Source organism: Pan troglodytes, chromosome 4, assembly GCF_028858775.2.
Source record: "Pan troglodytes isolate AG18354 chromosome 4, NHGRI_mPanTro3-v2.0_pri, whole genome shotgun sequence".
NCBI classification, from domain to species: Eukaryota; Metazoa; Chordata; class Mammalia; order Primates; family Hominidae; genus Pan; species Pan troglodytes.
Window position 1 is genome coordinate 38,696,834 of NC_072402.2, and position 24,546 is coordinate 38,721,379.

Here is a 24,546-nt window from a genome sequence, read left to right on the forward strand (position 1 = left end):
AGAAACAAGAATAAAAGGGGGCTTTAAAACTGCTACCAAATTTGTCACTGCACTGCCTCATAAGAGACAAGCAAGAGCTAGTCTTATCAACAGTGTTTTCCAGGCACCTGGTCCAAAACTGGACGAAGCACCGTAGGGAAGGATTTCCTGGGCAGCAGCTGTCTTTCAGAAGTCACTCTTGGAGAAACACACTCTATGTGGACTAATTTGTTAATTTTGAGAGCTGGATAATTAAGCTTTAATTAACACATTTTATCAAATGACAAATTCCTCTCTTGCCTAAGTATTTTCTCTAACTATGTAAACAGGTTTCAACTAAGTATATAAACAGGTACTTCAGACTATTATCATTTTCATCAATTCAAGAGGTTGCCTTTATACATGATCTTAGATCCAATCTCCAAAATTTATTAAACATTCATTTTATGATTATCCACAAAGCATGAAATTTTCAATAAGTATAAAGCCCCATAAGACAAAGTAAATGCTTATCAACAGTTGAAATGAAAGGATATTGGTAGAAAGAACACACTATTTCCCACCCCTGCCCCCCACGACAAACACTACCAGACCGCAATGTTTATTCAGGCTCTCAACCTCTTTGGTTGATGGTTCTATTTAAATAAACCTGCAGCAAAATGAGATAATCAACTTGAGTCATGTTTCTAGAGTTTTAGAACTTAATTGCTTGTATTAATTATTCATACTCTTCTGGCAGAAGAACCTTAGCTTTATTAATATCTGTTCTTGGGAACCATATAACTCTTTTGTCTCAGGTATCTTTATGTTTTATTCTTCAGGTTAAAAAGTTGGAAAACTAGAAAAAAGAAACACAAGGGAAAAGTAACCTAGTTGTGGGAACCCATGAAGTATAGGTAATATCACCATTTTCCCTGCACCTTCTTAAGAGCCCTCGAAGGTCCAGAGAGAAAAGGTAAATATTACAGGGGTCCAGGTATAAAGTCTATAAATAATATAGTGCTATGCTGAGTGGAAAGTGCACCAGACTGAAAAAGCAGGATGCCTGGATTCTACTCCACCACTGCCACCAACATGCTGAGTAGCTGTGATGGTTCTCAGTGTTTTCCTCTGTCAATCACGGCCAGGGTGTTGGGTTACATTATCTCCTGTGTCCCTTCCAAAAGTGCTCTATCTAGACTCCACTAAAACAACACACACACACACACACACACACACACACACACACACACTGTGAGGCTGCCTGGAACAAGGGTAGGACTGGGCAAGGTGGTGGCTTGTAGGGAAAAGATTCTGAACACAAGTCCACATCCCAGCAGGAGTCTGGGATGAGTTGGGAGCGGGGAGTAGAAGAGGTGAGAGGATCGTGACCTTGTTACTTGTTGGCACTCATTACTGGGCAATAAAGCAATAGGGACTGGTTATTTTAAGCCTTCACAGCTCAGTTTCCACCCTTGAAACACAATGGCTATCACGCAGAGCCCATATGAGAATAAAGTGCTCTACAAATGTCTATTAATACTGAGAGATGTGGTGTTCCACAGAATACAGAGTTTTGCCCACCAAAAATTTTGATTCTTTCTAAAATTGAGGATTGCTACTGTCTTAAGATTTGGAGTGAAATAAACATAATGACTTGGATGTAACTTCTAGACTGACTAATGAATCAAACAATAGCTGGTACTGCATTAGTATATATCGATCAGCCCAAACTCCTGCTAAGTAGCTAAATAATTATCTTTATTTTAGATAAAATAGATCTTTTCATGATAAAGAGGTGTAAGAACATCGGAAGAGATAAATAGTCATCATTTAATCTAGATTATCCTAGACGCTCTCCATTTCATAAATTCTTCTATTCAACAGAGTAATTCATCAAAGGCATACAGATATGTGATTTAGTTCTTATATCTTTAAGTTATTTTATATAATAGAATCTTAAAATTAGACTACATCTTCTGTTTGATCACATCAGGTGATCCTTTTTGTTTCTTGGTTAAGTAAATATGGTCACCAGACATGGGACCCAGGCAGAGGTGTCTACCTTTAACATTCACCATCATCCTGCAGTACAGACTGTCCTTGCAGAATGACAGTAATGCTACATATTTAGCTGCAGCTGGGGGCGGAATTGTAGGGGAAAGTATTATATAATTAGACTATAATTATTCTAGCATTGTATAATAAAGAGCCTCATTTTCCCAGTCTGCAACAAATGATAGAGTTGCTTGCCTGCCTTGGGGTGCAGGTATATGTGCTAGATGTCCCTGAGTGCCCTAAGGAGCTGGGGAGAGGCCGTGGCATGAATCACTGCCCCTATCTGCTGGGCCTAGATATGGAATACCTGGGAATATGCACATAAAATCATGCACATGTTCACACACACACCCAAAAGGGCGATAACTTGAATAAGGTTGAGGCAGAACCCACCAAAAAGCAACAGCTGAAACTTGTGCAGAAGGCAAGATAATCCCTGTGCCAGGCAAACCTTCTTTCCTGGGGCCACTACCTTCCTGGGTCAAGTCCATTATCCAATTTGACACTGATTTGTAGTAAGAACTTGAGCCTTTTCATTATGACCTCAACAACGGGTCCAATGCCCCCAACCAGTTCTAGTAAGTGAGGGGTCAGAAGTACAGTACTTACATAATGTACTTAGAAACTTGCAAAGTTCTGAATCGGATAAGACCTTAAAAAGTCTTTGGTGCCCTGGCTCTAAACAGATTTCAGCAGTACAATAACCTGAAGGCTTTTCTTTATGCTATTGTGTTGGCTGGGGACATTTATTTCAAATTTCCAGGCCTGCTTTTGCCCTGCTCATCATGGACAAGGTGCCCCTAACATTCCTGGGACAGCCCCCCAGTGCCCCATGTGCACTGCAGAATCTGTATTAGGGCATCTCCTGGCACCTAACATATGCCATCACATGTAATGTTGCCTAAAAAAACAGAAGCACTTATTTAAAATCAAATAATGGAATTGCCTGTCAATGCAATGAGGTGTTGCACTGTTCATTTTTTATTGTGGGTAATACACAGTTGAAGAATTAAACCACAGTAAAATCCCCCTCTTTCTGATTCTATTTATTGTGTAAACATCTAAAATAAAAGTACTAAGTCTTTTAACCTTCAATTAAAAACAGTAGAGACCCCCAGGAATAATAACAATTAATCTACATTATTAAAAGGCATAAATTACAGAAGTACAGGCAACATGGGTTTCTAGAAAAATTCTGTGACGTTCTCTGAAGCTAACATACACATAAAAAGAAACCACAGGATCTAGCTTACTTATACGCTCAAAAAGTCTTTGGCAATATTTCTTACCAAGGGCTGTTAAAAATACCTGAAGTCCCAAAATATCTGATTTCCCACTGGTTTGAGATTCTTTTTTTAATACTTTTCTACCTAAGAAAGTGACTGTTTATCCCCACACTTTATTTCTTAGAGCACTCTACCCACCAAAAAGTGACTTCCCTGACTAGGGTGCACCCCAGGGGAACCTGCTTCTCTGGGTTTATGTCGATTCATTTTGCCTCCCTGGGACAGAGGATGATTAAGTTTGAAAAGGATTTTGTCATCTTTGAATGACAATAAGTAATCAAGATAAGGCATATAATTACTATAATAGGATGCTCTCCTACTTATTTTGTGTTGAGCCTCAAACTATCCATGACTTCTCAGTCAGCCAGAGAGAGAGGCCATGCTACAGAATTTTCTGGCATCACACAGCCTGAAGCTCCTGGGCACTGGGCCCCGCAGTGGCCCACGGGTGGAGAAGAGCCTCCTCCTTTCCCTGCTCTCTGGCTGAGAAGGGAGGAAAACATCAGGGTCCAAAAAGCCTGCCAGAGTGGAGCCTGAGCAAAACCAGGCAGGAGCTAGGACCCTGATATTCCTAAGAGGGCCCAGGAGCAGAACATCCCCCAGCCCAGCATTCTGGCCAGCAGCCAGACACGCAGAGAATCCCATCCCTGGAATTGAGCACCAATGACAAGCCTGCTCTTAAAACACTATATGCTTGTAAAGAGACTTAAAACTGGTTTCTTAAAGCTACTTCATGCATATTGAGGCCACAAACAGACTTAATAAAATTGCTATTGTGGTTACTTAGCCATGTTTATGGTTAGCATGATAAATATCGCCATTAGTTTGCCCCTATGCGTAACAATCCAAGTAAAAATTTATAAATATTGAAAGTAGGAAGTAGAAAATAATCCTCAAGGCTATTCCTAATCTCGATCTAATTGTGCAAAAATTAAGCATTTTCCCAGGTTACAATTTTAAAATTCTGTAAATAGTGGAAAATACTGTCAAAAGAAGAAATGCTTCCAATTTATTTCTTTATATAATGGGCCTTCTGGCTTAGATACTGCTGTTGGCCAGCTGCCATTCATTGCCTGTTTAAAAGCTTCAAAATCCCAGGGATTCAGCTATGAACCCATGAACATCAGCCTGTTGACAGATAAGATTTTCTAAAGAATTGTTAACCTCATGTTACTGTATCATTTTGCTACATACCGTAATTTGAACTGGGAGCGAACTTCCCCATGTTCTATTTGAATCAGTTCGTTATAGCAAGCAATTATGCTGCTATTCTCCATAAATCTCTGAAAAGAAAGCAAAGACAATACATAAGACATATATAATTACTTCTTAGAAAGTCAAATAGAGAAACTTAACAGTTGTTCCTATCCCCGGGTAACTCCGTTATATAAGACAATTAGTAGTAGGTAAGATGAGATGAAACAGCTGTCAAGGTGTTCAAAGTGCTTGTTTAAATGTATGGGAAACAACAGAGCAAGTAATACTGTACACTTCACTTCCTGCATAACAAAGGTAGAATAAACTACATTATGAATGCTCTAGAGCACGGAATGCCTGCCCAGCCATGTAAATGACTGAAACACTTTGCTTCATATTGCACTAATAAAATCATCTAAAACCCAACACTCAGCATGTTCGGTGTGCACCACATTATCAATGATCTCTTTGGAAGGGAGAGCCTACTCTTTACTTCCTTCCTAATTTTCTGAGTGCCTAATGCAGGGGAAAAGTTAAACACAGAATTCTCATATGATCCAGCAATTCCACTCCTAGGTATATACTCAAAAGAACTGAAAACAAGTACTCAAATAAATACTCATACACGTGTGTTCATAGCAGCATCATTCACCATAGCCAAAAGGCAGAAACAGCCCAAATGTCCAACATTTGAACAGATAAACAAATTGTGGTGTATACATACAATGGATTATTACTTGACCATACAATGGGAATAAAATACTGATACATGCTACAACATGTATGAACCTGAAAAAAGTATTAAGTGAAAGAATCCAGACAGAAAAATTCACGTATTGTATGATTCCATGTATATGAAATATCTAGAATAGGTCAACTGATTGAGCCAGAATGCAGACTGGTGGTTGTCAGGGCTGTGGGGAGGAGGACTAGGAGTGACCGCTTAATGGGAACACATTTGGGAATGATGAAAATGGCTTTTTGCTTGTTTGTTTTGCAACAGGGTCTCACTCTAACTAGAGAGAGGTGGTGGCTGTACAACACTGTGTATGTGCTAAGTGTCACTGAATTGTTCACTTTAAAATGGCTAATTTTGGTTTCATCTCAATTGAAAAAAAAGGCTTTCATGTATTTATAAATAAACTTAGTGAATGAATGAACAGATAAGCAAATAATAACATAGAAGAAAATGCAGCACACATCGTCATTCATCAAAGAACTACGAAGCACCTATTTATGCTAGGCATGAGCTGCTCAAGTCCCGCGTTTAAAGAGGAGTAGGCCCTTTTTCACTTAATCCCAAAGTAATTTGGTTTACATTTCTTATATATGCTATGTGATTCGGTGTAGGGTATATAGGAAATTGAGCACTTCTCTGACATGATCACATCAATACTTAATGAGAAATAATGAAATCAGAAAAAAAAGCAAGTAAAAAATAGTAAGGGAAGAGATTTAAGGACAATTCTACTTAGGAAAGGGGAAATGTTATGCATTTTAATTGATTGAAAAAAATATCATGCAAACCTTTCTAAGCATATGGCTGGCAAACTATTAAGTAGAAAGATAAGCAGAATTCCAAAGTATTCCAAACTACTAGTCACATACTTTTGCTTCTCCGGTAGCTATATAGGTGGAGGAGGAGAATACTAGGCCCTGCTGAAAGATGTATTTCTTAGATTTCCTTCACCCAAGTTGGCCAGAGAAAAAAATCAATCCCTCTCCTCACTCCTTCCTCTCTCTCTCTCTCTCTCTCTCTCACACACACACACACACACACACACACACACACACCCCACATATACACTGGAGTGGTTGGCTCCACATATCTGGAGTGGTTGGCTTCTCCCTGGCTTTCCCTGGGCCTCTGGTCCTCCACAATTCTTACGTGGAAGCTGGGAAGAGCTAAGGAAAGAGAGGAAGCCATAAACATACACATAAGGGAAATACTTTCTGTTTGATGTACAGAGCAAAGTTAAACATGGTTAGATTCCATTTGAGCTTTTAGATGGATAAAAGCTATATATCAGCCTATAACAGAACTCAGGGAGTTGTTAGCTCATGTTTTGTAAAAACATGAAAAAACCATGATAAAATATGTTTTGAAAATGCTGGAATAACATAGAAAGATATGTATGTATATCACGACACTGTTTTGTAAATAATACACAGTCATTTCTATTTCTGCCTACAAATAAATCTGAAAGGCTGGTGGCATAAATAATTTTAATTTTTAGCTTATCTGTATTTTCTATAACAAACATGGATTAGTTTTTGCAAAAAATGGAAAGAAAATGTTGGGATAAACAAAGTTAGCAGGTTTCTTTACTATGGGACTTCTCAGAGTATTTAAAATGCTAATATGCAGTGTTGCAAAAGTGCTCTGTGGATTCTCAGGTGTGAGAGGAGGGGGAAACTGAGTTTTCACTGATTCCCCAAACTTATTTGATCATAGAAGGCTTTTTTCATGGACCATGTATTAATAGCTTTTGGTACAGTGGTGTTCTGTGGGACACTAGCTTGGGAAATCTAACTTTAGTGAACCCAATATAGAGTTTGGAGTTAAACAACATGTATTTGCTTCTGGACTTTGTCATGAGTGTGAGCTCTGGCAAGTTTAGTTGTTTTGAGCCTGTTTCCTCCTCTGCAAAAATGGAGAAAATATCAAATCCCTCATATGTAGAGGAGGATTAAGTAAATCACTGGGAACTGGGCCTGACAATAAATCGTAGCTCCCCACTTCCTACTCCACAGAAGGCCTCTCCACAGAGAACTGTGTCCTACAGTTGTGCCCCCGGCATGCCTAGCACATTGCACAGAGGCAGAACTCCATAAACACTTGTTAAATTGAACAAATATTTTTGCAAATAGAAAAAGAGGCACATAAAGTTGATATAAAAACAGTTGCAACTGTCCTTTGCTAAGATGCTGGTTTCTAAAAGGCTCAGCATGGAATTAGCATCTATATAGTCGGCTGCTTACACATAGCTCCAGAGCCTTCAAGGGGAGTTGTTGTGGGATATGTGATGGCACAATTTGTTCCTAGATCCCCACTCAGGGACCACAGACTGAAGCACCAGCCAATTAGCTAGCAACACAGGGGTGAGTTTCAGCAGATAATCTAATACAATCAAACCAGCTCAGAGATGGGAAACAACTTCATGGAAGGCAAAGATAACTGGCATATTTGAAAAGGTGCTTGGGAAGAGAGTTGTGAAAGACAGGATTTTGCCCAAAAAAGGAGAACCACCACATGAAGATCAGTCTCAGCTGATGGTGTGCCACAGTAATGCCAGGAGAGCTGTTGTAGGTGCAGCGTGCTTCTCCTGGAATGAGCCCAAGCTACTGGGGGCACCCTGACCTAATGGGCAAATGGCCTCTATCAGGGCCGGCACTGAAGAACACCAGGTGGTCCCTGACAGCTACCGCTGTTCATGCCCCTCCCCCGAAGCTTTATTCACTGAGGCTGACTGCAAAACACAGTAACATGTCTGGATAGTGGCAAATGAAGCCTTCCAGAGCACCATGGACAGGTTATAAAATGTGTAAAAAGGAAACAATGGAACTTTGGTTAAATTTTCTCAATAGCATTTGCACCCAAAGAGTTCCAGTTGTTTCTCCTAACTGTGAGCAGATGTGCAATCTCAGCCTTCCAGACAAGATGCTATCGCTTCAGATGGCAGCAATTCTAGACCAGTTTGAGGTAGGATCACTGAACTAAAGGTAGAATTCCAAAAGGACACTCAACAGCACGTACATGGGTCCTGATCGATAAAACCCACAGTGTGTCACTGCCATTCTCCAATCATCTCCTAGGTAATGAGGAAAATCTATGTCCTCACACTCCATGAGGTCCCAACTCAAACTTGAAAAGGACGACATTGGAATGGGGTAGAGTCGGGGGGTCAATATTACACAGAAGTTCTATGAAGCCTGTGAATAATTTTAGAGCTATTTCTTAGAAAATGAGTGAGTAAAGAAAATCTGTCTCAACCACATGGCTTCTTTGCTGATTTTTCTTTTGCAACTCTTCATTCCAAAAACTCAGAAGCATTGTCTCATGCATTCTCATTAAGATATAGCACCTAAGAATAGCTTTCAGAACCAAATGCCAACCTTTGCGAGAAGAGATAACAGACAAGGAAAAAGTGTTAGGAGCGTGAAAAATATTGCTAGCTGGAAACATTCATTTCTATCACGCATCGTGAGCCACTAGACTACCTTGAATCTTCTCTATAGCACTTTCTTCCACACTGAAGCATACCAAAGCACAAAACAACTGCATCACAAAGGTAGTTTTTGCTTCTCTGTGGTCTACAACTAACAGGAATATATATATATATTTTTAAGCCAGGAGTAGCAAAGTACCATTACTTAAAGCACACAGAGGATTTTCATAATTCACAAGGCACATGCAGTACCCTATTTTTTAAGAAATACATCACTCCACCTACTTGGGATTCAGATTACTCTTTTTTTTTTTGAGACGGAATTTTACTCTTCTTGTCCAGGCTGGAGTGCAATGTTGCGATCTTGGCTCACCGCAACCTCCACCTCCTGGGTTCAAGCTATTTTCCTGCCTCAGCCTCCTGAGTAGCTGGGATTATAGGCACGCGCCACCACGCCCAGCTAATTTTGTATTTTTAGTAGGGGCAGGGTTTCTCCACGTTGGTCAGGCTGGTCTCGAACTCCCAACCTCAGGTGATCTGCCTGCCTTGGCCTCCCAAAGTGCTGGGATTACAGGCGTGAGCCACCGTGCCCGGCCGGGATTCAGATTACTCTTACCAAGAGCTCTTGAGACACTGGGTATGCCTAGTTACTTAGTTTTTTTGGTAAGTCTCTTTGGAGTAACCAATCTTAATCTTCAAGTTGAATATCAGTGTTATTCATGATGTTTATAGTTTAAGCCAGGAGGTCACAGGATGCTATAGGATTAATTGTGTTTAGATTATCAGCAAAAGCTGTATAAGTAAACCGTGGTCCTCTATCCTATTATTCTCCTAAGGGAAACCTTTTACTTTTTACATAGGAGTAATATATATATTTGTTATTTTAAAAAATTAAAATATGAAGTAAGGTCTTCCACAATTTCTCTATAAGGACTTGTTTTCTTTTTAATATTAGGGAATATAGTTCTTTTAAACATTCATGTTTTGATAATCTTTTTCCTCCTCCCTTTCTTCTCTTTCTTCTCTTTTAAGTCCATTCTATCAGTTCCTTTCCATTTGCAGGCACACAGCTTTGCCTCCAGTCTAATTTCTACCCTGAGATGCTGGGTGAGCTTGGTTATTTAGTTTGTTAGTGAGTTTCCTTGGAGTAATTCTTAATCTTCAAGTGGAATCTCAGTGTTATTTGTGTAGTCTGTCACTCAAAGAATTTTTCTTTGCTGATGTTAATGGTTTCAACCGGGAGTTTACAGGATGCTACAGTCATCATGGGCCTGTCGCTAGGGTAGAAGCTCTGGCCAGCCCTGATGAACAGAGTCTTGGGTGCCAATTTGGTGGATGTATCTATGTATAATCACACACACATTAAATCGAATTGACTGTACTGATTTAAATAAGATTACTTTATTACTTTAGGATGACAGAATTTTAGTCTGATATAATAAGATGTGTTTTTATGTCATTGTATATCTATTGCTAAGATATATGGAAATAACCCAGAGAGCAAAAACGCAAAGAGCTCGACTGGCAGCTGCTCGTTACTCTCCCATGAGAACACAGTTTCTTCCTTTCCCCAACAGTCCTGGGGCTTAATTTCCTTAACAGTTCTCTGTGGCAGCTTTGCTTTCCTGTTATGGGAGAGTTAGGGGTTAAGGTGCCTGCAACTGAGAGAGATGCTGGATATCTTGTACATACCCTGTTGAAGCCTGCGTGGAGAAGAGGAAGGACTGACGCCTCTTCATGGTCATCCGATCTGCAGCAAAGCAGAAAATGTGGTCACTCAGCAGATACAAACCAGGATTCCTCACACTGAAACACGGAGAGAGAGCAATGAGGCCACACAGCGTTAGCTCCAAGAGTGGCTTCCTGACGAGCACATGCCCACGGGGCACACCTGCCTTCAAGGATACAGACCCCACATCTACCTTCCAGATGCAAAAAGAACAAAAACAGCAGAGAAAGCTCCAGCAGTGTACCTGGAGGTATCACCCTCGGTACACATGAATGGCCCTTTCCAACTCAGCTGCCCTTTGGGGTTGAGCCACATGTATGGGAGCACTCCCATAAAGGGACATGTTACGTGCACTGTTCATTCTGAGACCATTGTCCCCAAACCATCTGGAAGTATGACTCCCGCACCAAAACCGAGCTGGTCCAGCTCTCAACATGAGGAAGACAGCCAGCATTCCAGGCTGCAAGACCCCCAATCCAAATGGGAGAGAAGTATCAGCAGGAACACACAGTTAGAAGGGAAGGAGAGAAAACAAAAATGGATAATTGCTACTCATTTCACAAGAGGATTTGCTATAGTGAGCTTACTGCTGAGTCTCAGGACTTTAGTTTGAGTACAAGGTGGGATGTGGATTGGCTTGTCATGAAGACATGCCATCACTGGGCTCTCTATCACCAAGATAGAGAAACAGTGTCTGAGACAGCCAGCAAGTAACATGGGGGACATATCCTAAGAACCAGGGAAGAAAAATGGAATAAAAGGGATTGGGTGGAAATGCAGATAGAAAACAGGAACAGAAGTCCCAGTGCTGACTTGTGGCATTACCCACAGCTGATTCCTGCCCTAAGGGAAAAGCTATTTTACCCACTTTCTTTTTCTTCTGGAACTCCAAATTCTATCTTCTCTGACTGTTAGGAAGGCCACAAAAAGGGTTCCAAGGGTATTAATAATGTTTTATTTCTTAAGTGGGTGACATAGACACACACATTCATTTTATTACTACTCTCTCTATATGAACTATTGTATAATTAAACCAGGAAAAATCGGTGACATCATAACAAATAAGCCATAGTCAACCATTATTTGTCAAGGATTAGCAAACCTTTTTGCCATAGGAGTCAGAAAAACAAGAGTATTTTGTTCTTGGACCCGTGTAATAGCCAGGCTTGGGAAAAATGCTGTGTGGCCTTGAACATTTCTGGTATTGATGTCCAAGACTCTATGACCTCATTCAGATCTCAGAGTGTCCAGAAGATAAATGTAAAAAAGAGGGCTGAAGGATGCTGATCTTATGTCTCAGTTCCCCTCATTCATTCCCTGTGGAATCTTAATCTCCCACCAGGATGGAGAGGTGTAATGAACCAGTGAGGACAATGTCTCTGCTTTCTCTGGACCACATCCCATGGTGGGTATCAAACAAAGTGAGAAGACATAGCCCCTAGGGAGACACTCAAGGAGTAGCAGGTAAGTAGGAGTCTTCAGTGAGGGTAAGACTTTGAAGCCATGATTTCCTGTTGTATCCACATGGCTTTGGAATGAGGCATTTCAAGTCCCCTGGGCCAGACTTTCCTGGCCTTTGTCGCAGAATTTGTGCCAAATGCCATAATGCGGCCAAATCCAATAGGTCCTAGGTCCTAAATAAGGTCTTATTCTCTGCAAAGCTAAATACAGCCATTAAAAGACTACAACAAATTTTGTTACCTGCCAAGATTTCTACCACTGCAGCTTGCACAGACAACTTTTCTTCCTGCTGGCTCTTTTATTTTAAGTGCTGGCCACTTCAGACGATAAACCCAGCAGAGCAGGCACTCATCCTACAGTTTCATTGCACCTACAACGCAATCCCTTTTCTTCGCCTTCCAGCATTGGATAAACTCTACTGTCCTGCCTCTAGCCACATATCAGTCCCAACATCAATTTCACAACCCTTGTCTTGTGGATTTAGTGCCCCTTTGTTCTCATGCTTGAATATGAAAAAAAATGTGTTTCTTCTTAAATGAAAAACAAGCATATCCCCATCTCTTTTCTTCAAAGGAAAAAAAAGAGATAAACTGGAACAATGTTTTCTCCAGACCACCTCCTCCTCAAATTTTCCATTCATTTTTGGCATATAATGAGTAAACTTTCTCCCTGAGGTGTATGACTAGGTGCTAAAGGCAATTACACAAGATACAGAGAAAAACCTAAATATTTCCAGGAACTTGTGAAACAAACAAAACCCCCAAAGCAAGATCAAGATCTAAGGCTGGTGTTCTAGGACCCAAGACACACCCATTGCTTAGATAGCTCAAAAACCAGATTACATCTGACAAATATTTCAGAATGAACAGTACTCCTTCCATCTGGGAATGGGAGGTGCACTTACACTGGCGAAACCACTGCGAGGATCACCGTGTGCTCGGAGGGATTTGTGGCCCGGATCGACCTGCAATGAGAAGGCTCCAAGTCAAACAAGGTGATCTGGGCTTTGTTACATTAAATGAATGTGGAACTTCTTCACACTGAAAATGATACAACATCAAATCTTTCTCTAAAGAAAACGTCTCAAAACACAGAGAAGACAACAAAGAAAGATGCCCTTGTGGATTAGGACAATCTCTTCATTTCGTTTAAAAATTTTTTTCTCTTCACTCCCAGGCAATTATCCAATAGGCCAGACCTGCCAATTTTCCACTTAAAAAACTGGCAAATTCCACTTAAATTCCATTTTTTAAAATTGAAACTCCACTCTTCAAAACAAAAATAAATTGGCAGTCCTACAATCCTCTTCTTATCAGTATGTACCTGGGGGAGCTCACTGGGTTTGATCTTTTTTCTTTTAAAATAGCAGGTAGTTCAGAAAGTTGAGCTTATGATAAAAATTAAAGCACTTGCTGGCAGCTGGATGTACAAATGCCGGTTAAAGCCAATTAAAGGTGGTACAAAGAGCCACCTCAATTTTTCAGTCCTGCTGTAGTTTGTGCTTAAATACTTTAAACAACTTGATCATCAGCTGGGGCTGAGAAATGTTGCAATATAGTACCTGTCACCATATAATGTTTGTTGTACTAGGACCACCTGGATATAGTTAGTTTATTCCCTAGGAATTAAACAGGACCAAAATAATCAGGACATAGAATTTTGAGGTCCATGAAACTTCTTAGCTGTGCCATGCTACAGCCCAGATTCTGCACTGTTCTGGTCAGGGGGGTGTAAATTGGACAAACTTTTAATAAAGGCCCACATACTTGAATCTAGGTGTGAATCAGCAGCTTGCTTTGACCTATTCTCTTGGTCTGGCCTCTGCTTATTCTGAGATATCTTGGAAGGGAACCATGATCTCCAAGAACAGAATTACTCCTGAGTAATTTGTGAAACAACATGCATTTGTTTTTCTCTCTGGCTGTGGGCATTTCTGCTCCTCTCTACTTTAATGTGTTTGAACTACCACTCCCCAAGGGACAGCCGGCTCGTATTGCTTCATCCTCTTCAACTCCAACATTTTCTGACCTTTCTCAAAAAATGTACCTTCTCCATGTCCTGTTCCTTGAGCCCTCACACTGTGTGGCGGGAAGGCTCCCGGAAATGATCGGCTGCCATATTCCCAGGAAGTGAAGTTTCCTCTGTTGATAAATGGTATTTGAAAGAGATCTTTTGGAGAAAATGCTATTAACTCACAATGGGGCAGGAGGCATAAGTCAATATCCCTCCAATGCCAGCACAGGCTACTTCCCAGTCAGCCACCCCACAGGGCAGGTCCTGCTAAGGTGAAGCTACACTTATTTTATACTCAGGAGCCTACTGGGTGCATACTCAGTGGAAATACCAGTTAGCACCTAATGAAAAAATACATAGTGTTTTAGAGGCATGTTCTTATCTCTAGGGAAACACTAAGTACTTCTCAACTTCATTCAGTCTTTCCCACCCCAGCAGGCATCATGGACACACTGCTGGGCTATATCCTAAGGTGTGGGTTTTAGGCAAGAGGCTAAAACATGTAATGAGCATAACTGGGCTGGAGCACACACTCTCTTGGTTTCTTTTGGGACTGGCTTCCATCTTTTGGGTTGCTTCCTGCTGCTGTCTCTTTTCTCTCGTCTCTCCAAAGGAACCGGTATGGTAAGAGAGACCTAGGCCTCTTCCTGGATGAGAGGACTAAGGGGAAGGTGGGGCTAAGGCTCAAGTACGCATGTTAGGCTAAGGTCCAGTCCTAGCTCAAGGGTGAGGGATCTAGCACCACAGGTGACAACAAAGAATGCACATCTGCCAGGAGCGTGTCACCCACCCATCTCCCCAGGGAATGTGTGCTGGGAGTCAAGCATTTGGAATCTGGCCACCCTCAACAAGACCAATAATGGTCAGGAAACACACTGCCAGATATGTACATCTGACTTCTAAACTGCATAGACCGCTATTGGTTTTCTGTGCAGCTAACACAGAAATATATTTGGTAGGAAATAAAACTCTATTTATTTATATTCAAAGAAAAATGTAAAGCTTATCTGCTAAACTGGGCCTTTGCCTGAATTAAAAGATTTCTTCCTGTTGATTTTTTCTTTTTAAGTAAAGCTTATCTTAAGTGATTATATGTAGGAACAAAGAAGTGTGATATTTCTACTACAAAACTACATAAGAAAAGTAAGTGAAGGCCAAGAAAAATCAGAAATACTTAGTTTTACAAAACCCAATTCTACTATAAAATCATCAAAAATATTTCCTAATACTAAAAATAGCATCCAGATATTTTATGATATACTATATGTATATTTATATACACTATTAAATAGAAAAATATTTTTATGCAGAAAGATGAGATTATTTGAAGCCATTAAAACATATCTAAAACAGATGCTTAAGAAAAATTCTTCTTTGGGAAACTGAAAATCATCAAAGAATAGCAAGATGATGCCTGCGATAAGAAACTTCTCTTAATCCACTAATTTCTTGTCAGGGTACCAAAGTCTAAAAAGCCATTTTCTCACCTTTTATTTCACTTACTAACATTCAAGAAAATTCCAGCTCCCCATGCAATTGGACTCTGTCTTGGTCTAGCATTTAATTAGTGACCTCTTCCATCTAGCTTCAAAGCATTCCACTTCTGCTAAATGAATCAGTTCATCCAGAGCTAACTCTTATGACTGAGCATTTATTTATGAACAGGCCTGTGTTTCCTCCCCAGAGTGCAAGCATTTCTATAAACAAGCAGGGGGTTTTGGTCCCTGGAAGATTTTCTGTTGCTGCAAAAGTGGCTGCATTCACTCCATGACTGGGAAGCCTGCTATGGGATCTACCCATCTGTGTCAGGCAGGAAAAAATTTATATTTCACACATTTCCGATGTTCATTTTGGGAGAGAATAATGAAGATTAAAATAGCTAGTTTAAATCCAAACCGTATCTGTGTAATGCGAACTGTGTGAATTTTAATGTCTTTTATGAGCAATACACAGGGTGGGGGGAATACCCTGAAGTTATCAGGGGAGCCCAGCTCACACCTCTAAATTTAGTACAACTCAAATGTGGAAAAGTAGAAGAGGAGAGAGAAATCTACAGGAAGGAGCTATAGCTTTCACCACAGACATCTGTATACACTGCTTAAAAACATCAACGCATATTTTAAAAATATTTGAAATAAACTAAAGATATCTATAAACGAAATTCATTTTAAGATGTAAAGTGAACATTTACTAAGCATATTAAATTAGAGAAGGTACCTGCACACCGCTTCTGCATCGAAGTTCTGAGTTTGTCTATGATCAATTACAATAATTTCATGATGCTTATCAAGAAAGCATTCAAGGGCTGACTCTGGAGTCCGAGCAATATTGCATCTATAACCAGCTCTGTCGCAGGCCCACCAGAAGCCATCGCTCTGACTATCTTCCTTTGCAAAGATCAGCAAAACCTGAAACACAACAAAAAGAGCATCTTGAAATAAATCATCATCCATAGAGACTATTAAAAACAAGCCTATTGGCCAGGCGCAGTGGCTCATGCCTGTAATCCCAGCTCTTTGGGAGGCTGAGGCAGTGGACTACTTAAGCCCAGGTGTTCAAGACCAGTCAGGGCAACACGGCAAAACCCTGCCTCTACAAAAAATACAAAAAAATTAGCCAGGCACAGTAGCACATGCCTGTGGTCTCCACTACTCAGGAGGCTGAGATGAAAAGATCGCTTGAGCCTGGGAGGTAGAAGCTCCAGTGAACCATGATTGCACCACTGCACTCCAGCTGGGCAACAGAGTGAGACCCTGTCTAAAACAAAGCCAAAAACAATCCCCCCAAAACAACCAAAAGACCAGGCCTATGGTATACTGGTTAAAAATGGGGCCTCTAGAGGGAAGCTACCAGGGTTCAAATCCCAGCTCCTCCAGTTGGTTACAGTGGTCTTTGAACAAGGTATTTCACCTCTTTGGCCTATAGTTTCTGGGCTCTAAGAGTGAAAGAACAGTGCCACATAAGTTAGTTCTGAGAACTGAATAAGCACAGAGAAGGTGCCCATTCACTCTGGTGGTGATTATTACTCACTGCAATTACAAGTATTTCTAATTTCCTAATTAGCTTTGTTTTTAAATAAGTAAAATTATTAATGAGATAGTTAACACAGGTTAGATTATGGTTTACATTTACAATACATATATTGGATTCCAGTTGCAAGTGGTATTTGCCTTTAAGTCCCTGGAGCCCACCTCTTTGAACTTAGCACTAAAATACCTATAGACATAAGGAAGTAAGGGAACTCAAAACAACCTCAAAAATGAATTTTAACATCCAATCTTTGCCAGAATCTGGAAAGAATGATCATGAAATGTAAAGCTGATGGAGCTAAGTTGAGGGAAAAGTGCTTCGATTGATGAACTGTCTCATTGAGAAGCAATTCCGCCCACAGGAAAGAAGGTAGCAATACTTTACACAGTTTCCCCCTCATCATCCCTTGGGTCCAGGAACACAGATTCTCTGCCAGCTGGAAAGACACAGACTACCCTACCACCACCTGAGCTCATTTATGTATTTACGGTCCATCTCCCTCACTGGAGAAGTAAGCTTCAGGAGAGTGAGGGCTCGGCCTGGCTTGTTCCATGCTTGTACCCCCCATGCCCAGCACCAGGCTGGCACTTCCTAGATGTTCAGCAAATATCTGAGAAATGAAAAAATAACTACCTGTGGGGTCTTCTGAGAAATGCAAGAGGGCTTTACTATGAATAACATGTAAAACCACCTCCCAGCAGTAGATCTAATAAGAAAAACCTATAGTAATCTCAAGATATTGTTAAGGCACTCAATATTCTTCTGCACCCACGTCTGGTTTAAATAATTAGCAATAGAAGGGTAGTTTCTCAACATGAAGAGCTTTTGAGTCAATAGTCAATATATTCATCATGGTGAAACACCAAACGTGTTTCACTTAAAATCAGAAACAAGCCAAATTGTCCAATCATTACTATTACATTTGAAAAATACTTTTTTTTGTTGTTTGTTTGTTTTTGAGATGGAGTCTTGCTCTTGTCACCAAGGCTAGAGCACAATGGCACAATCTCGGCTCACTGCAACCTCCACCTCCCAGGTTCAAGTGATTCTCCTGCCTCAGCCTCCCGAGTAGCTGGGATTACAGGCGCCCGCCACCATGCCTGGCTAATTTTTGTATTTTTTTAGTAGAAATGGGGTTTCGCCATGTTGGCCAGGCTGGTCTCGAACTCCTGACCTCATGATCCACCCACCTCGGCCTCCCAAAGTGCTGGGATCACAAGCATGAGCCACATGCCCAGCTGAAAAATACTTTTATTAATTGAAAATTGGAAGTATATAGAAAAGTAGAAACAATAATATAATGAAACTCATGTACTCCTTACCCGGCTTCAGCAATAACCAACTCCTAGCCAATGTGAGTTCATCTCTATCCCTACCCATTTGTTTAAAAAGATATTTTTGTTTAGATTGTTTAGATATGAAATGATATTGTGGTTTGAAAACCACAATATCATTTCATATCTAAACCTCCCCAATAATTCCTTAATATCAATAAATATCTGGATATATTATACATGCCATTTGTTAGGAGCACCCTGGACTGGCTAGGGTCTGTCCTTCTTCAGCCCATGAAGCTCCTAACATTTCCAGCCACAGAGTTCCTTCCAGGAAGAAACAGGAGGTGGCTCTCCCAAGAAAAATGAAGGACACAACCTTGTGGATTTTGATAATGAAAGCCTTCAAATCAAACTGTTAACAAGGAAGCCTGAATGAGAAAAATCAGGTAGAATAAACTGGTTGGTGCAAAAAGTCAATAACCTTTTACTTGGTGTAGCTGTGGTATTAACACAAGAAACTCAATATGCCAAACCTAGAAGTCAAAAAAGGTGAAACATTTCTTGTCTCTCACCTGTCTGGCTGAATTATGGATTTCTAAACAAGAATCTCAGCAACTTATATTTCCTTGACACCATTATGCCTCAATCTTTGACTAATACAGTAAGAATATAACAATTCTCTTGTTGGGCATTACAACAGCTATCACTGATTTTCAGAAACACTGCTTTTAACTGCTTATGGTATGTTGATGAACAAAATAAAGACTCTTTGCATTGTGGTGGTAGAGGCACACACAATAAATAGAATATTAAGTAAGCACATTATACAGAATGGTAATAAATGACAGGTGCTATGTGAAACCCGGCAGAGCAGAGTAAGGGGGTCAGGAGTGGGTGCCGGCAGCAGAAGGAAGTAGGCAGTTAGGATAGGTCCTGCTGAGAAAGTGACGTGTGAGCAAATGCCTGAAGGCAAGAGAAAAGCAAGCCCAGTTTATGTTGGAAGGAAAAGCATTCCAGGCAGAGTTCTATGAGCCCCTGGTGTGTTCTAAGGACTGCAAGGGAGCCTGGGTGACTGAAGGGAGGGTGTGAGGGCAAAAGGGTGGGAGCAGGTCAAGTTCACGGCAGAGGGCTAGACCATGATAAGGCCTTCTAGGACATTTGAAGGTGTTACAAAACTGGATTTCACATGGAAACTCACAAAACTGATTGAAGGTGGACAGCTGTATTAATTGCATATTTTTATTTTCTGTGTTTCTGATGCTTTGACTTCTGGGGCTTTGCTGACCCTGGAAGGACTGCCCTTCTCAGGGTTGCTAATTCCTAGAGATAGCACACAATTCTCCTGTGAGCATGCCCTTCATATGCAAATCAACCAATCCAGAGCCCACTCCCCAACCACCACCACCTTTGGCTCTTACACTCCAGGCCACAATTCCCCAACCCTAATCACCCTAGGGCCAGGTACCAGACAACTAGAACCACCAATATGTCCCAGACCTTTCTGAAATTAATCAGACTAGCCTAGCCTAACCCTGCTCACCCTGCCTCACCCAAGCCTTCCCATGGAAACCACAGTGGAGGCTCTTGCCCGGGATCTCCTCCCACTCCCTGTGCCTCCTGACTGACTGCCGTGCTTCCCAGTGTGGCCCTGGGTGGCATGCTGTGCCTCCCGCTCTGGGAACTGTAATGATTTTTTCAATGCCAATTGTTCCTAGATCTGTTGGCCTTACCATACCTGAATAATAAAATCTGTATCTGTTGCAAGGCCAACAGATCTTATTATTTAGGTATGGTAAGGCACTCAGGAGAGAATTTCTTTGGCTAATATTTAAATTTTTTCCTATATATAAAAAATTTAGAAAGACTGCTTTTCAATTATTCAATTCCTAAGCAAAGTGAAAATTTATGGGAATAAAGAATATATACTTCAGAGTAAAACACTATAGTAATCACCTTTTAAAAATATCTGCCTAGCTCTTAAAAATAATACCTTCTCCAGGAAAGAAGTAGATCCAAGTAGCCCAAATTGGACTCTTTGTTCCCATCTCCCAGGCTATAGCTAGGCTAATGATATTCTGTTTCTGGGAATTTGGAATTTGAACAGAGAGACATAAAGGCTAGGAACTGGGACCTGTGGCCCATTAAGAATAGAGATATTGGCTGGGCACGGTGGCTTACGCTTGTAATCCCAGCACTTTGGGAGGCCAAGTGGGTGGATCACCTGAGGTCGGGAGTTTGAGACCAGCCTGACCAACATGGAGAAACCCTGTCTCTACCAAAAATACAAAATTAGCCAGGCGTGGTGGTGCATGCCTGTAATCCCAGCTACTCAGGAGGCTGAAGCAGGAGAATTGCTTGAACCCGAGAGGCAGAGAGGTTGCAGTGAGCTGAGATCGTGCCATTGCACTCCAGCCTGGGCAACAAGAGAGAAACTCCGTCTCAAAAAAAAAAAAAAAAATAGAGATACTGATGGAAGAATGTTAAACTGCTGATGTCAAACGGCTCAGAGATGGCCCATGGACACCCTTCGCAAGCCACCCACCCTTTTCAACTCTTTCTTGGAGTCTGAAAAAAAAATTGCACTATCCTTCTAATACATTTCTTATTTACTTATGTACTTTTTTGGTATAAGGCAGTTATTACTTGCAACCAAAAAATAAAAACAAAACAAAACTTAAGTAATGCAGTCCCTCTTCAGCTTTAATATTCTGTGTATCAGTATTTCTGATTTCTTTGACATGGCCATTTTTTAAGATTTATTGACTATTAACTGAGGTCAATAAATGATTAACTCATATAAATGATTCTGCAAAATATATTTTTGAAAAATCATTACTAATGGTGTTATAACTGAACTTGATCTGTAAAGAGTAACAGCAAACTGACCTTGTGCTTGCTCAAAATAATATCCTCAACATTCGTTCAAAGAATATTTATTGATGACTTGTTATGCAAGATGTTAAGAACTGGGAATAAAAAGATGACAGAAATAGCCATAGGCCAGTCTCTTCCCCTGGGCTCCAGTCAAGGAAGCAGATAATTATAATAAATGCACCAATAAGTGGTGACCACAGATAAACAAAGCATGGACAAGAATCCAAGCACAGGAGAACAAGCAGAAGGAAGTAGTTTTGTCACATCAATCTCACTGTACCCTTGTAAACACAGCAAAAGAGGAGAAGATGCAGAACTGATCTGGGCTGAAGCCTGGAACAATGAGGAAACCTCTTTCTGGAGCAGAGCTCAGCCAACTTGTGTTCTGTCCATAGTCAGAACATAGCTATCGGCAATCCTCACTTTGCATAGTAGAATCAGACTGTAATAATGACCATGCACGAGGGTTGAAAACTTACGTAGTGGGTACATTTTTCACTTTTCGGGTGATGGGTACACTGAAAGCCAGTACACAATATATGCATGCAAGAAATCTGCATTTTTATATTCTATAAAAATAAAAATGAAAAAATGACCATGTAAAGCTATCTTAATAAATAATGGTAAAAATTATGATTGTTTTGTGACCTTTAAAAATTTGTGTCAACATACTGAAAATTTTCTTATTCTTGGTTATAAATATATAGGGAAATGAAAAAATATAAAGCTAAAATTTATTTAATATACTGTAACTTAAAATATTAGAAACATTGAAAATTAAGATGTTTTATTTATTTTAAAAAATTTATCAAGAGTAGTTTGGACAGTGCTCGCCACCTTCTTCTAGTTGTATAAGTTATGATACGAAGTGAGCATCTTTCCTATGCCTTGGCAAATTGTCATACTCCTAACTTTGGATCAGCTGCTGACATTTTATCCTCTGTGCTTTCAGTATCATGCAATATCCCCAGAGCTCCTTTCATTAATGTGAAGTTTTTTGCTGGCCTCACTTCCTCTATGACATCTTCATCCTTTTTGCCACACCGCTGTCCTCATTTATGTTGATGAACTTGCATTCACTAACTTCTACCAGCTACATGTCTAGAATCTCTCAAAGACAGCAGTGTCGGCTTTCCACAGTCAACTATTTCTCCTCTAAGTCCATTTACATTTGATTCAAATTTCACTCACAGCATTATCATTTTGCATCTCTTCACTGCACTTTCATCTTTGTTAGCTCATTCCCTCTTTCGATGATCTATTTTTGCATAATGTCATTTGGGTTTATCACGGAGAGATAGGAGGCAACACAACTACATGCTTTGCTGTCTGTACTTAGGCTGAATAACAGATAGGCAGAAACCAACCAGAGTCTTTGGCTAAAAAAAGTTATGGTTAAAAAAAGCGATAGGTTACTGATGATGCTGCACATTTGTTATTTACATAGTGATTTGTGGACTGAAGAGCCAGCTGCAAAGTTTATGCTTTATGCATTTATTCACAGTTAAAACACTGATGTAACCGCAATTTGAAACATGTTGTTGGGGGTCTGGTGTTATCTAAGTAAACCATGAAATCTGTGCACATTGGAACTGTACAAAGCAAGAGATACCTGCTTTTCAAAGGTAACTACAAAGACCTCAAAGAAAGCTGAAACATATCTTTTTGAGGCTAGCAATAATCTGTCTTTGACAGCTAAATTAGAATGAAACTACTTTATCTGGTGATGGCTAATTATAAAAAAAGATGAAAACAAAAACTAACTTTTCCTCATCTTGAATAAGGCAATATAGGTGTTCATTATTACTAGTGTTATTTCTAAATGAGGGTGTATCTATGTGTCTTCAAATGGATTGTCAATGTCTACCATTAAACATCCAGTTTTTGGAATATTTGGTTTGGCTTTAAGCAAACACCTGGTAACGGAGCTTCTAAAGCAGACCACATATATAGATCACATAAGCTGTGTCTGCATAATACTAAACAAGTGGCCAATTTGATCAGGGGAGGGGTCATTTGAGTTGAAAAAAAAAATGGTCTGAGAACTTTCCTTAAATGTCCCTAGGAAAGTGATGCTGATTACAGCTATAGTTTAATGGGAATTTTCTAAGGGCCAGCCACTATACTGAATGCACTAGAAACATACTGTCTCACTCAATAACCCGTTAGAGAAACTCTTTGGAGTTGGGCATTATCCCTATTTTATAGACATGGAAACTGAGGCTTAGATGGTTAAAAAACTTGTCCATAGCTGCACTGCCAGCAAGATGTGAACCGAGGCTGGCCTGACCCCAGGGCCTTTGTAATCACTATGTTAAGTAACTTACTATCTCTCAGCACCATAAATATTTTTACCTATAATATTAGATGAAAATTCTTAACAACTCTATGGTTCTTTGAAACTGGCTGGACGAGGTAGAAGACACAACCTGGTAGCAGCAGTAAGGACAGACAGCAAAAGAAATGCTGACCACAGCAAGTTACTGAGTCTGAACATCTCCATCCCTCAGTCATTTCACTTAATGTGTGAAGGTCAGCTCCCTATGAGGCCATGTGATCTCCACTATATAAAATCCCCAAAATATAATGGTTCCAGAAAACCCATGCCCTACAACATGGAAGAATAAGGTGGTTTTTGTTGTTGTTGTTGTGTTTTTTTGTTTTTTTTTTTTTGAGATGGCGTCTCACTCTGTTGCCCAGGCTGGAGTGCAATGGTGCGATGTTGGCTCACTGCAACCTCCACCTCCCAGGTTCAAGCAATTCTCTGCCTCAGCCTCCAGAGTAGCTGGGATTACAGATGCCCGCCACCACACCCGACTAATTTTTGTATTTTTAGTAAAGACGGGGTTTCATCATCTTGGCCAGGCTTTGAAAGGAGATGTGTGACCTTGCTAAGAAAAAGCTTAGGTCACAGCTGTGGGGATCCATTTCCAAGTCCAGTTGGAAAGCCCAGCATGACGGGAATGGGGACGGGACTCTCTAAGCAGAAACACATACATTCTGCACACTGGGGAAGTAAATGTGTTCCAGGTATGGATGAAGAAAAGGCCACTTGATTTTTCAGACAGTATCATGTTGATTTGAATCTCTGCCTCATAACACTTCCTCTGCTTTTTATTTTCTAGCCAAGATTGGAAAATATGACTTTCCCTGTGGGTCACATCAACTCACCCAGGAGAGACGTGCTCCACAGCACCACTCCGCACTTCCAACCCATTCTACTCCTAACTGTGCTCCTGCCAGCTCTGTGTGGGGTGTGTGGAGCCCCATGGGAGTACATTTCCTGACATGGGAGTAAATTTCCCCTGATGAGCTCAGAAATGCACCCTCAAAAGCAACTCTATCCCGAAATATTCTTATCAAGCCACTTCCTCCCAAGCCCTAAGGGCTCTGGCTGATGTAGCTAATTAATATTTTTGGCATTGCAGTGAAGCAACAGAATAGTTTTCTTCAAGGAGAAAAAAAAGTAAAATAAAAACATTAGGACATAGCTT

The 24,546-nt window shown here is 40.4% G+C and overlaps 1 protein-coding gene across 10 annotated transcripts in view; it reads right to left on the minus strand.

The window, feature by feature from the left end:
• The window catches only part of PDE8B (phosphodiesterase 8B), a 247,221-nt gene that overhangs the window by 86,582 nt on the left and 136,093 nt on the right, over positions 1 to 24,546 (minus strand). For all 10 annotated transcript variants that reach the window (XM_054684286.2, XM_054684284.2, XM_517695.9 and 7 more), the window contains exons 3-6: positions 16,089 to 16,279; positions 12,763 to 12,822; positions 10,361 to 10,418; positions 4,497 to 4,585 (exon numbers count right to left, since the gene is read on the minus strand). In XM_054684286.2, coding sequence (XP_054540261.1) covers positions 4,497 to 4,585; positions 10,361 to 10,418; positions 12,763 to 12,822; positions 16,089 to 16,279 — 398 coding nt within the window. The remainder of the gene's footprint in view (positions 1 to 4,496; positions 4,586 to 10,360; positions 10,419 to 12,762; positions 12,823 to 16,088; positions 16,280 to 24,546) is intronic.